We start from the raw sequence: 17,638 nt of genomic DNA, 5'->3' as shown, positions 1-17,638 counted from the left end.
GAATTTCCCTGGAGTTGGGCCTAACTCAAGCCAACAATGTTTTTAATATTTTGGGAAGAGCTAAAATGTTTGTCAGGTATGTTTTTGTCTGTGAACTCTATAGGGACATATTCCTGTCTCTGTGGCACTCTTCCTAAGGCTGGGCACACACCTTATAACCATCGCAAGACTTTTGTCTTGCAATGGTTGTAAGGTAATTAAAAAAACTTACGATCTGCCCATCTTGGACAGGCAGATCGTACTTGCGATGACCACAATGCCGAACGGGCAGTGTGCGCCTGCGCACACGGGCCCGTCCGGCTTTTATCTTACAAACATGCTACACATCCGCCGAAAATCGTATGATTCTCGGCGGTTTTTCAAACATGTTCAGGTGCCCACACACCTTGCGATAATCGTACGATAATCGCGGGAAATACCGCGATCATACGATTATCGTAAGGTGTGTGGAAGCCGTGCAACCTCTACTACTGTAAGGTCGCACGACTTTTATCTTACGAACGTGTTCGAAAACCCGTATCGTACGGTTTTTGGCGGGTGTGTAGCATGTTCGTAAGATAAAAGCCGGACGCGTTCGGCATTACAGTCGTCGGAAGCCTGCCCCTCAGCGGGGCGGGCTTGCGATCATTGCAAGTACGATCTGCCTGTCCAATATAGGCAGACCGTACGTTTTTTTAAATTACCTTACAACCATCGCAAGACAAAACGATCTGCCTGTCCAATATAGGCAGATCGTACATTTTTTTAAATTACCTTACCACCATCGCAAGACATAAGTCTTGCGATGGTGGTAAGGTGTGTGCCCAGCCTTCCTAAGGTAAAATTTGTGCGACCTTACAGTAGTAGAGGTCGCACGGCATCCACACACCTTACGATAATCGTATGATTGCGGGATTTCCCGCGATTATCGTACGATTATTGCAAGGTGTGTAGGCACCTTAACTCTGCTAAAAATTTGTTTTTGTTTGTGCCACAGATGAAGAGGTTTTTCATTGTTTCCTGTCCTGGCATGAAGTGACAGGAAATGTTCCCAGTGGTGATACAGATGGCATTAAAAACCTGGCAGAAGTTTTACCTCTACCCTGGTCTATCAAAAAATGTAAATAATATACCTGAACGGTTTTACCTTACTGCTGTGTCCACTAGGTGGCAGTGGTGCTGTGCATTGTTACCATGCAAGGCACTGTTTACTTTATTTTTTAGAGCTTTATTGGCAGTGTACAAAGTATACACTCAATTCAGGGTCGCAATGTGCTGTGTTGCAGTGACCATCCAATGTGCTGCAGAAATTGCCCCATGTCTGCATGTTCGTACAATAAAAGCTGGACGGGCCGGTGTGTGCAAGAGCACACTGCCAGGGGGCGCGGCTTGCGATCATCGCAAGTACGATCTGCCTGTCCAAGTCTTGCGATGGTTGTAAGGTGTGTGCCCAGCCTAACAAATTCCTCCATGAGAAACATATGATCTTCTGCTAAGCAGACAGCAGATGCTGCGATTACTTGTGGATGACCGCACCTGGATGCGGACTGTTTGTGTTCAGGTGCGATTGTCCGCATGTAATCACAGCATGCGCGATAACATGTTAACACCTGTGGGCACTGGCAGCTGTCATTGTTTTGTGCAGCACCTCCCGCAGCAGATTGCATGAGTCTCATGGAGTTGTTTGTAAAGGTGGCCATACACTTTACAACCCTCACAAGACTTCCGTCTTGCGAAGGTTGTAAAGTAATTAAAAAACGTACAATCTGCCCATCATGGACAGGCAGATCATCGCAAGCCCGCCCCGCTAAGGGGCGGGCTTCCGATGACTGCAATGCTGAACGGGCAGTGTGCGCGTGCGCACACTGGCCCGTTCGGTAGTTGTCGAACAAGCAGGCCACTAACCTGCCGAGAATCGTACGATTCCCGGCGGGTTTTCCAGCCTGCTTGTTCGACGGAAGATGTGCGACCGTACAGTATAAACGGTCGCACGTCTTCCATACACTTTGCGATTATTGTACGATCGCGGGATTTCCAGCGATTATCGTACGATAATCATGCAGTGTATGGGCACCTTTAGACTAAATCTGTTGACCTGTGTTTAATGTGTTCTGAAATGCAGGTAAACAATACCTGTGTGCACAATCTTTTAGGCCCCTTTCACACGGGCAGTCTGATCGGGTCCGACTGTCAGTTTTTCAGGCGGGCCCGATCGGATGCCCAATGTAAGTCTATAGGCAGCCGCGTATAAACAGATGAGCGTCCGTTTACACCCGGTTACCCCTGACTCCAACCAGGTCCAGAAAACAAATGGATCAGAGATCTGTTTCACCGGTCCTAATCATGCCCTATCAGGTGTAATCTGATGTAAACTGACACGTCTGCTTAAATCAGATTCCCCCTAGACCGACATGGGGCATGGCAGTTTCAGTTCTTTCCTCCATTGCAAGGTGGAGGAGAAAACTGTACGGACTCCGTACTGCTGTGATCAGGAGAGAATCTGTGCGCAGATCCCTGAGCCCATGTGAAAGGTGCCTTAGAAAGAGTGTTCTTGCACAAACTTTATTTTCACATGGCTGGAAAAACAGATTTATTTTCTTTTATCAGCATAGCATATATTATTTTTATGGATCTGAATGCAGGTATATTATTAACTATGTGCCCATGTTATGCAACTGAATAAGTACATTTGCACTGCTTTCAGACCTGCTAAATCAAAATAGAGAAATCTTTATCCAAAGTCAGTAACTTACATGTGTATGCATATTTACGTGTGTAAACACATGTATATTTGCGTACACGCCAAAATTTTACATTTTATTACTCCTTGCAATGGGGCTACCCCTGCACTGCAAGGGTTAAGTGTTCTTTTTTTAGGGTAAAAAAAGTTATACTAACCCGATCTTCAGGGCCAGCAGCGCTCCCTCCAGCCTGTCTCCTTCTCCACTGCAGGAATAGAATGTCCCTCGGCCTCCTCATGTCCTATACACTGTATTGGACATGAGGACTTACAGAACCTTAGATCACTGCAGCAGAAGGGGAGAGAGGCTCCAGGGACGGGTCTAAAGGTGCCCATACACTGCACGATTCTCGTAATCCCGCGATCGTACGATAATCATGCAGTGTATGGAGGGCGTGCAACCGTTTCTACTGTACAGTCATACGACTTTTGTATTTCGAGCATGTTGGAAAACCAACCGAGAATCGTACGATTTTCGGCTGGTTATTAGCATGATCGAGAGATCACTGCCGAAGGGGCCAGTGTGCACACGCGCACATTGCCCGTTCAGCATTGCAGTCATCGGAAGCCCGCCCCTGAGGGGGGCGGGCTTGCGGTGATCGCAAGTACGATCTCCTTGTCCCAAGATGGGCAGATCGTACGTTTTTTTAATTACTTTCCAACCCCTCGCAAGACTTGTAAAGTGTATGGCCACCTTAAGAGCCAGCTGGCTCCATGGTTCAGGTGAGTACAACTTTTTTTTTAACCCAGGCAAACACGAGCAGTTAACCCTTTCAGTGTGGGGTAGCCCTACTGCATTTGTGCCCGGAGTTCTTTAAATATTAGGATTGAACACTTACCTAGAAGAAAAGAAAAGAACAATTTTATGGATTTGGATATTTACTCATCTATGTACATGTAAATGAATGCACTGTATGGACCAGTTCATAATTTTGTTGTGCAGAATATTTCTGTCATCTGCAAGATCCTGCATAGATGAGTAATTTCTTTACAGCCATGGCCATGAACCCTTATTGCACTGTAAGACAAGTGGCTGGATTCCAGATCATCACACCATACGCAACATCAACGCACACTAGATTAGAGAATGGATTTAATGCATGATGGTATGGGGATTGTTCACTTTGGAGGGGAATTTACCCTTAGCTTAGTGAATGTGGTGAAAAGCCAATTGACAAAGAATAGCAAATCACGTGCAAGGAAGATTTTAAAGGCAATTTTCACTTGCACATGATTGAATGAAGGTCAGCAGACCTTTACCACGTTCACTACGCTAAAGAAAAATTCCCTTGCAAAGTGAACAGCCTATTTACCTTTAGTTAATCAACACCTATATTTGCAGCCTCATGCAAACCTACAATTCACACATAGCATAGCATTTTTTCTCTATTTCCCTTCAGTAAATCATTAGCATAATTGTGAATTCACAAAAATTGGAGTAGACAGAACCTGGACCAGTTGCCATGGTAGCCAATCAGCTTCCCCGTTTCACTTTTAAAGCTAACTGGACAAACTAAAGGGAGAAGCTGATTGGTTGCCATAACAAAATTTGTCTTCTCCAGTTTTCAAGAATTCTAACCAATGTGAGTGTAAAATGACCCTAGCCCACATCACTGGCTCCAACATTATCTTTCTCCCCCTTGTCATTACCATTATATGGTAATATTTACCATGATCACTAAAGTTTATGAAGACAACGAGGCTGCACACAGCCCTAGCTCAGGTCTAAGGACCACTAAGTACCTACATAGGTAAGCCTGCAGCAGGACACGTAACCCTACACGGCTGTATACCGCCACACCGCTTCTTATTAATGTAGTGGTGCCTCTCGCGCCCCCCAGTGGCCACGGTTGACGTCCGTTCCTTTTTTTAACAGCATCCAGCCCACTTGCATGCTGGGACTTGAAGTGCAAGAGGCCGCGAAAGAGAGGAATGGGATGATGTGGACACTACACCTCCCAGGGTTCTCTGCGGCTCCCTGCCGTTCTATTGGCTGGTGGAAAAATTACGTCGGCTTGCAGGGAAGTGTGGTTGCACCGTGCAAGGGCTGGATATAAGGTGAGGCGAATGGGGTTTAATTTTTGTTAGTGTGTAATACGTATTCTTTGTAATGAAGGCGATAGATCGTGGCCAGGGGGCGTATTACAGGCTGCAAAGTGAAGAAAGCTTGGGAAACCGACTATGTGAGGATTCCCTGGGCTGCAGCATACCTTGTCTACCATGGTGCACAGTGGAGACCTCTCTCCAGTGCTGGCCACAGAAGATACTTGTGCTAACATGTTAGGCAGTGTGGGGAGCAGGAATATTAAATGTGCAGCCATGCAAACAGTTTTACATTAAAACTTAACGTCAGCAAACCCTTCATGGCAATTGTAGCTGCAGAACAAGATACCTGCATCTTAATGGATAGCATATTGGGCCTACTGTGTGAAAAGTGTGCTAAAGGTAACATTTCTTGTTGTCTCTAGCAAACTGATCAGCTGCCAATTAACTTGCACAGTTCAGGTGTGCAAGTTAATCAAGGAAGCTGATTAGTTGCTATGGGTAACAAGAAATTATAACTATGGCATAAGTTTGAATACATTAGGCCCATTATATTATTAGGACAGGAAATGTCCCTGTAAAATGACTGCTGGCACCTATGTAGTGGAGCCACTCTCTGTTAAAGTATTTTAGGGCTCATTCACGCATATGCCCATGCATTCCACCATTTGTAGTTATGCACATGCATAGGTGTAAATGGGCCCTTGTAGCTTCCCTTTAACAGAATTTTAACATGCAGGCTGGGGTCCTTCTTGTGCCAGGCATTGTAACAACACAAGGCACTGTTTACAATTTTTCCCCCAAAACTTTATTGACTTGTGAAAGTGACGTTTCATTTATGTCTATCAGAGCAGGGACCAGTTCTAACATCAGGTGAGCTCCAGTGCATTGTGCACACATCACACCAGCCGTGTGTAAATGGGGCCCACATTGTGAGCCCTTGTGGTGACTGGCCTTGTTCCAGTATGGGAGAAAATAACAGCTTCTGTGCTTTTGGTTTAGAAAGGGTTTGCACAGAATGCCATTTGCATGGCGTTACTGCTGCTAGATAAATTCCTATTCTGCTTGGCTCCATCCATCTATCTACAAATGGGGATCGCCAAGTCCCTTATAAATCAGCCCCATAGTGTCACTGGGCCCTTAAGCAAAGTGCATTTATCCTTTTTGCCTCCTCTTCTTTGACCTAAACTACCCCACGTTTCCCCTCCCCAGATGTATATTTACCTTGATACAAAGGCCGCGGCTTACATCCTGTTCAAAAAGTCTTCTCTGCTCTTGGCCGAGTCTGCACAGTGGCTCCCTCTAGACTTTTATGGGGTTGTTTCCCATGGCCTGAGACTCTCTGGAGATTGGTACAATAGAAGTCTACGGGAAGCAACTGCACACATGCGGACAGCTCACAGAAAACTTTCAGAACCGGATGTAAACAAACAGCAGAGGCTGTAGCTGCTGGATTGAGGTAAGTATGTGTCAGGAGATGAGGAGGATGGGCTAATTTGGGTCAGGGGAAGAGGGGTAAAGGTTTAGTGATGTTCTAAACTACACTTATATTTTAAAACTTAACTTCACATTGGGCACATGGGAAAGAATAGGAGTTATGTTTGAAATGCATTTTCATGTAGTGAAAATATGTTTTACTGCAGGAAAATTAGGAAGTGTGATTAGACCTAAAATACCCATCTCCACCCGTGTCTTTGTTTTTAAAGTATTACTAAAGGCTGGGGGATTTTTTGCCCTAATGCATTCTCTGCATTAAGGCAAAAAACACCCAGAACTTTCCTAATTCCCCTGCGCCCCCCCCCTTACCAGCAGCCACTCCCCTCTTCCGCCGCGACCGGGAAGATACTCGGGATTCCCCGAACGTCCTGGTTGCCGGGGAGGGCTCCTTCTGCCATCAAGTCAAGCTGTGACTGCAGGGTGGGGACGTGGCCGGCCTCACACTGTGTGTTTCTCTATGGACGCACACAGCTAGGTAAAGGCACGGCCATGACCGCGCATGTACGGGTGCCTCCACAGCAGTTGGCTAGCTGATGGAGGCACCCGTGCAGGGGGAGTGGCACTAGCAGTCTGGATACCTCTAGAGAATGAGGAAATAAATAAATAAAAAGAGCTTTTTTTTATAGTAAGCCTGGCCCCCATAAACCAGAAAATAAAATAAAAAACCCCAAAGGTTTAATGTTGCTTTAACATCTGAGTTGCACACCTTTTTTCTCTTTTTAGAATTCAAGGTTCCAAAATTATAGAAAAAAAGTTATGCATTGATTGAATTAATACAACAGTACATTTTTGTAACTGTAGATCTGCAGATTTTATTAAAATTATACTGCACATTGATGCCATGAAGGCCCTTGTTCGGCCATAGTGAAACCAGAAAACAGGCACCTTACCTTCTCCCTTGTACTCCCTTCTGCACAGTCCTCTGCTGCCCAGATATGCTGCCAGAACTCAACTACCTGAACTCAACTACCTAATCTAACCTCCCCACCCCACACTTCTAACCTGAGGAATGGGTTTAGTTTTGGTAGCCTTATAGAAATACTGACCTTTAGAAAGTCATAATTTAAGTCATTTATAGTCTTCTTTCTTTAACGCAGTTTCACAAGACGAATGGCTCTGTGAATTTTCTTATAGATACACTGCTAGGGTTACAAAACAAATTATGACTGGCAAGAGGCTGTAGGCCTGGCCAGAAACCCTGCTGGGTTAGATAATGTAATATCAACGTGGGCATTAAGATTTTTTTTATTGATGTTTCCTGCTTGATTTACCGGAGAGAGCCCCCCCCTTTGCATTATATTTATATGACAGGTTACAGTTCTAGAACCCATAGCTGATCCACAAAAGATTTTGGTGGACAGCATGTGGTACATCTGATTTGATTGGCTTTTTCAGTGTTCATGCAAACTAGCCCACTGTGTTATTGTCTTGCCAGGAGGATCTTAATCTTATACACACTGCTCGAAGAAGTGACTTGACCTTGTATGTATTGCCATCTTCCTTTGCCAAGGCCTTTTGAAGCTTCCATAATTGTCAGCACAATATTCTGCAGATCTTTCTAAAGGTATGGAATCTAAATCTCAGTGTTTGTGTTTTCTACTTATTCATTTTGGGCACAATGTAAATCAACCATTGTAGGTATGTGTTCCGATTGGAGAGGTTTTCCATCCCTTTCTATCCTGACATGCAGTGATGGGGAATCTTCCCAGCAGGGACATAGGTAGTGGAAAAAAAGCCCCTCTCTGCTCTAAATGTAAATAAAACATTTAAGTTGCAGCTAGGCTTTAACATGTCAGTGTCTGTCTAAACCAGATTACTTATTTTACATATGCATGTACATATGCATGGACAAAACGGCATTAGGTGCACACTGATATTCGTAAACATGAATGCAGGAAAATCGACAAAGCGTGATTTAGGCCCTAAAAACTCACTTAAATCAATTGGTGTCAATTTCCTCTGTGACACACAAGTTTCCCAAAGCTCAGATATGCCTCCCTTTTACAGGCTTCATTTTGCAGTCAGTCTCAGGCATGGATGGGTGCCAGCTGGCAGAAGTGATTGAACGGCTGTGATGCTGCCTGAATCACTTCTGCTATCTGCTAAAGAGAAAAGAGCCTGGTGCCCAGAAAAAAAGTCCTCCTCCTACACCCAGATTCCCATTGCTGCTGCTACATTACAGCAGACAAACAGGCAATCACATGTCCCAGACTACTCTTAGCCTGCAGGGGTCTGCATTCCTCAGGTACACTGAAGCCACCCAGTGGACTTGAGGACCTGCGTTTTGACAGCTGAGTCCCAGTCATTTAAAGGTGTGCTTATGGTGCCTCCATCCACGGCTCCTGCAAGTGCTGAATGGGCCTCCTTCCCACTGCTTTCAACACCATCACACACATCTTGCTATCACCTTCTTGCCTGCCATCACTGCACCTGATATTCCAGTCCCACCCCCTAATCTTACCACTACACCTGCCACAAGAACAGGCCTGTGCCCAGTGTTAAAAGTGCATACATTGCTATTTTGACCCTTTTTTTCCGTAATTGGTAAAGTACCTGTAACAACAAACTATGCCATTAAAAACCTTTTTATTTAGTTATGGATAGAGTATTGATGGGTTACATCTCAAGTTTTTATTGCTGTCTGAGTCCCCGTTGGGAAGATTTACTACTCAGTTTGCCTGGTGACTATTGTCAGAAGAAACTGTAAGAGAAAATGCAAAATTCAAATTTTTCCCAAGAGCAAGAGGTAAGGGGAAATCTTCCTGTTGTTCCATCCTGGGAGATTTTCTATTGTGTATCTGGGACCGGAATTGAAGGGAAATTTTCACCAGTGATATTGAGAGCAAAAATAACTTTACAGGGGTTTTAACCGTTCCCTATTGTACCCAAAACAAAAAAAAAATTTGTCCATACATACACTTTAAAGGAAAACTATGAGGTGAATGATTTCCACTCGTCCTCATAGTTAGAGCCGATCTGTGTCAAAGAAGCTTTCACAGGTTGGCTCTATTGATCAGGAAGTGAGCAGAAACATTGCGCTGATCCGATCGTCTTCCTGCAGTGAGCGGTTACTGTCAGTCATCGCTCCCCGCAAAGATTCCTCCCCTCTCCGATCCTCCAGCACTTAGTGGAGGGACGAACGGGGGAGGGTACAGCTGGCTTTGCCTTTAGATAGGCAGAGCCAGCTGTCACTCACGCAGCTCGGTGGATCAAGACAGTATTGTTGGGATCTGTTCCGGCTGCCGTGCTCTCAATATTTCACGGGCTATACTGAGCTTTGGGTCACAGGAGGAGGTTAGTATATGTCCTCCCGGGACCCTAAAGAGAACTATGGGGACAAACACTCCATACTTCTCTTTTAAGTCTGGTCACTAGACTATAACATTTAGAATGCATTAACACTTGTGAGATCTGTACTCTGCTAAGAAAGACTGAGCTAAATGTACTAGTGGACCTCTCCACTGTGCAAGTGAAAAGCATGAGAGACACCATGAATTCTGGCCATTGGATAGTGATGCAATGGAAAAACTATATGAGTGACATGTCTGTTATTAAAAGCTATTAAAAAATAATGCTTGCCTTAAAATACACATGTACTGCTTCCGATTGGCTGATTATGCCAGAGCTATGCAATACACCTGCATACAGAAGTTAGTGAGTGAGAGGTTACAGTTTGCTATAGAGGTGAGCAGGAGGGGCTGCAAAGAGATGGAAAATAAGGAAATAAAACTATTGACTCTGTAAGCTGGTGTGGCTTGATCACATGTAATCTGGTGTGGCTTGATCACTGAGTACATCAATTGCATAGTTTGGCATCATGGGAAATGTAGTGTATTGAAATATTTCATAAGCATGTTGATGAAGGGGGGAAAGGAGGAACTAGGGGAGGCAAAATATAATCAGATTCAACTTCATCTTGACTGAATGTGTTTTCTTTGGGTAGAAAGGTAGAAAGCATCTTTTTATATATCAGTAACATTTTCCAGGTCTTGCCAGGAGCATCTTGATCTTGTACACTCTGTTTGAAGAAGTGACTTGACCTTGTATGCATTACCATCGACTTTTTTTCAGACCTTTTGAAGCTTCCATAACTGGCAGAGCTGTATTCTGCAGTTCTTTCTAAAGGTATGGAATCTAAATTTTGGCATACATTTGTGTTGTCCCTATAAAATCCAGGCCAGTGTAAATGCCTAGATTTGCAGTCCCAGGCTAGTCTTTCTTTGATTATACATGGAGTTGCAAGATGTCATGGTACCCTTTTAGAGTCCAGATCTGGTGTCTTGAAGGAGAGTATGATTTGGTAGTACTCAAAGTCTCCATTCACATATAGCGTTTGGGGTGCGGAAGACCGCATGGCATGAAAACGCTAAAATCTTTACATCTGCACGGATTCTATTAATATAGCAGTGAACGTGCGGAATCCGCCCCTGAAATCGTACTTGGACTATTGTGTGGGTCGCACGGTTTTGTTCCCCGCAATAGTATGAACAATGCACATTAAAATGCATTGGTTTTTAGAGTGGTTCCGCGCATATTCGTACGGCCGAATACACGCGGAAAACCGTTCATGTGTGAATGGAGCCTTATAAGTACAGAGAAGGGATTTTATCACATATGGAGCAGTTGCCATGGCAACAAATTAGCTTCTTTCTTTAATTTTCGAAAGAGTAAACTAAACAAACTGAAGAGAAAAGCTGATTGGTTGCCATGGGCAACTGCTCCATATTCTGTCCGCCTCAGTCTTGATAAATTCCCCCAAGAATGTTTTGTTTCGGATGAAATGGAATGTATTGTGGATGCAAAAACAAGATATGTTATTTTTTAAGAAAATGCTTACTAGGACAAATTACTTGATATTATTATTTGATATTTAAAAATCTTTATCCTTTACGTAAAGTTCATCAGCTTATAAATGTTCCATATTAAAAAAAAAACGTTAATTAGCAGTGTTTCTTTTACAGCTGTCTAAAAGTCACCACCTCAGAGTCATGGAGATGCCGTCATATTACACCAAACTGCTTGGAGAGCTGAATGAGCAGCGCAAGAGAGATTTCTTCTGTGACTGCAGCATTATTGTGGAAGGTCGAATATTTAAAGCGCACAGAAATGTTCTGTTTGCCAACAGTGGTTACTTCCGGGCCATGTTAGTCCACTATATTCAAGACAGTGGAAGGCATAGCACTGCATCTCTGGACATTGTTACATCTGAGGCATTCTCTACCATCCTGGATTTTCTATACTCAGGGAAATTAAACCTGAGTGGAGAGAATGTAATTGAGGTTATGAGTGCAGCAAGCTACCTCCAGATGACTGATGTTGTGAACTTTTGTAAGGCCTACATACGGTCTTCCCTTGATATTTGCAGGAAAATAGAACGGGAGAGTTCCTTTGGACAGGCTGACAGTGGGAGTGATGGTATAAGCGGTGGCAGGGCAGGACGTGGAAATCTAACTGTAAAAACAGGTCAGGGGGACTGTCAGAAGGAAGCACCTTGCGGAGACTGTAGTAGCTGCAATTCTGTGGAATTGATGGTGAAGGATCCCACAAGTGAAGGCTCTCCAGAAGAAAAAAGTCCCTCTAAAGCAGTGGAACCCAAAGAGGAGTTTGATTCTGATGTTGTGGAAGTAACAGAAGGCATCCAACCATATCCGTTAACACCAGGCATGGAGCAGGGTGAAGAAAGTCCACAGGGTAGTTCCAATATGGACCTGGCATGTAATAATTATCATATGAAACAATTTTTAGAGGCCCTTCTCCGCAACAGCTCTGCACAGAGGAAAGATGATCAAGGGCACCATTTTCCACGTGATTATGAGTCTCGGCAAGAGGAAGGAAGCGTTTCAATGAGTAATATGATGGACATTCAGGGGGACTGGTATGGTGAAGATACAGGTAATGTAACAAATGAAACCAATACCTATTTAATGTATATTATGTTTTGCTTGTTTGAAGGACAAGACAAAGTTTGTAATACTGGAAGTGGGATTCAGAGCATTTTGGTTATCTGCAGCAATTGCTGTTCCTAATCATTGTGCCCTACTTTTTGTATTATCGCTTTGTAGCCAGGCTGTTTGATATTTGGCACTAAGTCTCTTAGTCTAGATATTGGTTCCTTTGGATTGGAGTGGTGATGCCACCATTGCCCCTGCCTAGATTTCTCACAGTGATTTTTAAGAGATGTAGTTTTACATTGAGCCTCTGTATCATCTCCTAGGCTGCCTCTCCTCAGATAGGAAGCAGGACAGAACGATCTGATGAAGTTATCACATGAGAATTATATGGATTTTTCTCAATGCATTTACAAATGTGAAGTTTTTGGAACCCATATACCAGACTTTTCCCTACTAAGCTATGTCTTTATTATTTTTCATGACTTCACTATTATAATAATCTGCACAGCCTCATTCACACTGCAAAAGTGTCCCGGTTGTACCAGGAATCCAGCGGATTCCTGTGGCTGGATTCACAGGTGGATGCAGATGGTTGCGGTCGCTGAGTCTGTACAAAGCAATGACAGTTCAGATCTGTGTTCGGATGTAATTGCACATGGATTAACTACCTGCAGTTATGGGCAAATGAATTCCCCTGGATGCAAACTGCAATCATCCTATCCTTAACTGCAGGTAATTGCACCCACACACCGGTGGGTGGCGAGGATAATGCAGGAAGGCCTAGACAGGTTGTGGTAATAGGGGATTCTATAATTCGGAGGACTGATAGAATAGTTGGTATCCCAGATCGCCTCAACCGAATGGTTTGCTGTCTCCCTGGTGCCAGGGTTTGACATGTGGTGGACCGGGTGGACAAATTACTGGGAGGGGCTGGGCATGACCCAGCTGTCTTGGTCCATGTTGGGACCAAAGACAGAATACATGGAAGATGGAGGATCCTTAAAAATCAATTTTAAAGAACCTAGGTTGCAAGCTGAAGCGAAGGACCTCCAAGGTAATATTCTCTGGAATATTGCCTGTGCCATGCGCAATGCAGGACAGACAGCGGGAGCTTAGAGAACTAAACGCATGGCTAAAGACCTGGTGTAAGAGGGAAGGCTGTGGGTTTCTAGAGCACTGGGCTGACTTTTCATTGGGGTGCAAGCTATATGCTAAAGATGGTCTGCACCTAAAGGCAAGGGGGGCACTGTGCTAGGGGAGAGGTTCATGGGAGGGTTGGAGGAGTATTTAAACTAGGATTGAGGGGGAGGGAGAGTTAGAATATAATGGGGCAGATATGTCAAACAGGGGTCAGACTATCATGGAGGGTGGAACAGGGGAAGAGGGGGGAGGGAAATCGAGCTAGATAAGGAGATTCCCATGATGCAAACAAACATTGGAGATGATAGTACTAATTGTACTATAACAAAAGATACAGCTATTACAAGTGAAAAATTTAAAAATGGCTTGAATTGTTTCTTTGCCAATGGCAGAAGTCTGCACAGCAAAATGGGAGAATTAGAAGCTTTGGTGCATGAGGAGATATAATAGGTAAGGGCTGCAGCTAACGATTATTTTCATAATTGACTAGTTAGCTGATTAACTTCACTTAACCGGATAGAATTTTTAAAAAAAAATTTTAAAATAAAATACAGAATTGCAGCTTTACAGACATAAAGTTTACTTCAGAATAAAATGGTATGCACATTGTTTGCAATCGCACTGCAGTGGAATGCAGAGCATTGCAGTACCACGCATTCCAGTGTGGGTAATCACAGTGCTGACGGGAGGTGCATTTGGGATACATTGAATGAATGGCACTGCAACGCACCTCCTGCAGCAACATTTGACAGGCCGAAACTGAAAATGACTATATAGACCAGGTAACACGAAAAGGTGGCGGTGTTTGTCTCTATGTGAGAAGTAATCTAAAAGTGAGTGTGAAAGAGTACTTTGTTGATGGTGAGTGTGATGGTCAGGGCTTGAAAAATCCACTCGTCCGCTCGTCTGTGGAGCCCGACGAGCAGCTTGTATTAGCAGCATCCTTGTACAGATAGAAAGGGCTGCAAGGCGGGGACAGTAGTATTAATGAGATATTTTAACTCTCCTGACATTGACTGGCATAATGACACTGCGGGAACAGTAAAAGGGCGGACATTTATAAACTTAATACATGATAATTTTATGGTACAGTTTGTAGAAGCCCCAACTAGAAAAGATGCTCTCCTGGATGTGGTAATCTCAAACAATGCAGAACTTATTACAAATATTCATATAAAAGAACATCTGGGTAGCAGTGACCATAATATGATTTCATTTCACTTAAGTTGTAAACAACATTCACATACTGGAAAAATAAAAACACTTAACTTCAGGAGAGCACATTTTCCCAAGCTGAAGGTCCTACTTCAAGACTTCGACTGGGAGGGAATATTGGCATCAAAAACACAGAACAAAAATGGGAATGTTTCAAAACAATTGTGTACAAACATACTGCAAAATATATTCCTGTGGGTAATAAGTTTAAAAGGCTATGGGTCCATTCACACCACATCATCTCCAGACCAGATTGTTTCCAGACCTAAAATGCATCCTAATGTATCCCTACGCTATTTCTGGCCTCTGTTCACACCAGCGCAGTCCGTTCCAGACCAAACAAATAGATAAAGTTAATTGTTTAAAAAAAACACCTGGCTGTACTCCTAAATGCACAGAATATTACTGGATATTGAGTTGTTATAGGTATATTAAGCATCAGAGATTGTTGATCCAGGGAATATCCGATTGCCTTATGGGATGGGACCCTTTCACTTCAGAAGCCCTCCCCTATATATCAGTCACCCCCCCCATACATCAGAATTCTCCCCTCTTAGCAAAAATTTGAAGGCACCCCTGACAAAGTCAGAAGGCACCCCTGGTAGAGAAAGTCTGATCTAGATGGTTGCATTGATCAGTAAAACTAATTCTGAGGTCTGCTAATAAAAACGTTACAATACATTGTTCACAGTTTGGAAAATGTGTCATCAAGCAGACATGGTCTCGCATTATCTTCCAGGTGATGTTTTAGTTGTTCCAATCAAGCTACACAAGTGCCCATTCTGCCCATACACAGCAAAGCAAAAGGGCATTCTGAAACGTCACATTCGATCACATACAGGAGAGCGCCCATATCCATGTGAAATCTGTGGTAAGAGGTTTACACGTCAGGAACATCTGCGAAGCCATTCACTCACTGTGAGTATATTTAAAATATATGCTACTTTATTCATGATGATGTAAGAAATGTTTTCACACAATGGTCCCTGTGTTCTTTATAGTTTGATATATATACTGTAGATTTATATGGCGCATAGACTTTGCATTACTAACAATTTCCATATCTTAAAGAAGAACTCCAGGAAATGTTTTTTATTAACCCTTGCAGTGAGGCTGTCCCCGCACTACACGGGTTAATTGCTTGTTTTTGTCTAGACCAGGGGTAGGCAACCTCGGCTATCCAGCTGTGCTGAAACTACAAATCCCATAAGGCATTGCAAGCCACAGGCATGACTCCCAGAGGCAGAAGCATGATGGGATTTGTAGTTTCAGCACAGCTGGAGAGCCAAGGTTGCCTACCCCTGGTCTAGGTGCTCAAATAACAAAATTACACTCACTCGAAGCTCCGAGCTGGCCAGCTGTCACAGCGCTCCCTCCAACCTGTCTCCTCCGCTGCAGCATTGCAATTTTCCTCAGTGCCCTCGCGTCTATACACTGTGTATAGAACATGATGATTTACGTGACCTTAGACCGATGCAGAGAAGGAAGAGAGATGTTGGAAGGACAAGAACTAAGAACAAGCCGGCTCGGAGCTTCGGGTGAGTCTAACTTTTTTTCCCCCTCTAACCTAGACACAAACGAGCACTTAAACCTTGCAGTGCAGGGGTAGTCCCACTGCAAGGTTAATTTAAAATAAATTCTGGAGCAGTTCTTTAATCTGTCACTGGAATACCTAACAACACTTCTGAAAAATGAATAGGTAGCAAAGATTTATTTGTGCATCCTTCCCTCCCGCAGGTTCACCGATCCAACCGACCCATTATTTGTAAAGGTTGCCGCCGAACCTTCACCAGCAGTCTGTCTCCAGGCCTAAGGCGTTTTGGCTTGTGTGATAGCTGTACCTGTGTCACTACTACAAATGAGGATTCCCACCAAGCAAGTCATACAGAAGCTGCATCTGAAAGCATGGACAAGGACGAAGGAGATGGAGACTGGCCTATTTACATTGAGTCTGGTGATGAGAATGAAGTGGCTGAAGAAGACATTGAGGATAAAGAACAAATACATAGGGAGGTACTGATGTGACCTACTAGGAAATCATTAAGTTACCTCTCTATGCAGGCCATCTAGGTAGCATTGTACTAGATGGCTTAGACCGTCCTATTTCTGCCACTACTCAGACCATCTCAATGGTCAGCTGGTTCATTGCCTCTTTGGCTATGCATTGTGCTGCTAGCCCAATAGCAGCAAAACACTTTCTATTTTACACCTTTCCTGACATTTATTTTAGTGCTGTGCACTATATTTCGGCATTAACTGTGACTTCACCAGACTTTTTAGCGTTGACTTGTGTGTCATGAAAAGAACAGCTGTTTATTACAAGAATGCTTACCAGACCAGCCAACGTACAAAAGATATATCAGCCTGTGTTCTTTTATTGCCTTTTTATTGATTTTTTTTTTTCTACTACGGTCCTATAAATGTAGGCACTGTCAAAATGCCTCACTCTCTTTTAGACCTTTTAGGTATCGGACTTTTAGATGATTTAGGCAATGGACATGCGTATATGTATATTTACACAACTAGAAATGTCCAGAAAAATCTGAAAATTACTTTGTGGTTAATTGCTCCTAGAATTAGTGTTTAACACCTTTTCGGAAAAAGACGAATGTGTCTGCATAAAGGGATATTTGCATAATTCATGTGCCAATTGTTTTCAGACATTTATAAGTGGATTTTATATACGAGTTTGCATCAGAAATGCTACATGTCCTGTCTTTATGACACAGAACCTGAAGACTTTCCTAAGGGCTCATGTTGACCAGCGTTCTTTCAAACGCTGCATTTGCTATTTAGGCACAAACGCACAGGCTTGAATGGCAAACACGGCATTTGACAAGCAAAGGATGCATTTGACCCGCCATGTGTACTGGTAAATTAAAGTCAATAGGATGTTACTGATGTGTATTTAATGCATGTCAAATGCAGGACAACAACACCCAAACAGCATTGCTTGCAATGTGATTGTACAAGTGTGACGATCAGTGACTTTCTGTGCATATTATGGGCTATATGAGTCAATTTCTGGTCTGTGTCTCCCTAGAATTACTGAGCAGGCTCATTGGAGAAAAGAAGAAAACATAGGTAACTTTGGTGTGTTTATTCTTTGTTTCAGTGTCCTTATTTTATGTTT

General features: G+C 43.4%; 1 protein-coding gene across 2 annotated transcripts; it reads left to right on the top strand.

Moving 5' to 3' along the window:
- The first annotated feature begins 7,690 nt into the window (after window positions 1–7,690).
- On the top strand, window positions 7,691–17,303 carry ZBTB8B (zinc finger and BTB domain containing 8B). Of its 2 annotated transcripts, XM_018566549.1 has the most exons (5): window positions 7,691–7,823; window positions 10,256–10,384; window positions 11,221–12,151; window positions 15,245–15,423; window positions 16,243–17,303. In XM_018566549.1, exons 3-5 carry the CDS (start codon window positions 11,248–11,250, stop codon window positions 16,528–16,530), a joined length of 1,371 nt encoding a protein of 456 aa, XP_018422051.1. In that variant the 5' UTR covers window positions 7,691–7,823; window positions 10,256–10,384; window positions 11,221–11,247; the 3' UTR covers window positions 16,531–17,303. The 2 variants fall into 2 exon arrangements, with proteins under 2 accessions (XP_018422051.1, XP_018422052.1); XM_018566550.1 differs by lacking the exons at window positions 7,691–7,823; window positions 10,256–10,384 and having other exon boundaries at window positions 11,214–12,151.
- The last annotated feature ends 335 nt before the right edge of the window (window positions 17,304–17,638 follow it).

This window comes from Nanorana parkeri, unplaced genomic scaffold (genome assembly GCF_000935625.1).
Source record: "Nanorana parkeri isolate BGI_ZX_2015 unplaced genomic scaffold, ASM93562v1 scaffold959, whole genome shotgun sequence".
In the NCBI taxonomy this organism is placed as follows: domain Eukaryota; kingdom Metazoa; phylum Chordata; class Amphibia; order Anura; family Dicroglossidae; genus Nanorana; species Nanorana parkeri.
Note: the sequence above shows the minus strand (reverse complement) of the source record. Positions and strands in the feature narration are given on the sequence as shown.

Coding starts and splice junctions, on each gene's coding strand:
- ZBTB8B (XM_018566549.1), top strand. CDS start 11,248: ATGGAGATGCCGTCATATTACACCAAACTGCTTGGAGAGCTGAATGAG. Junction 12,152..15,244: donor CTGGTATGGTGAAGATACAG/GTAATGTAACAA, acceptor ATTATCTTCCAG/GTGATGTTTTAGTTGTTCCA. Junction 15,424..16,242: donor TGCGAAGCCATTCACTCACT/GTGAGTATATTT, acceptor TCCCTCCCGCAG/GTTCACCGATCCAACCGACC.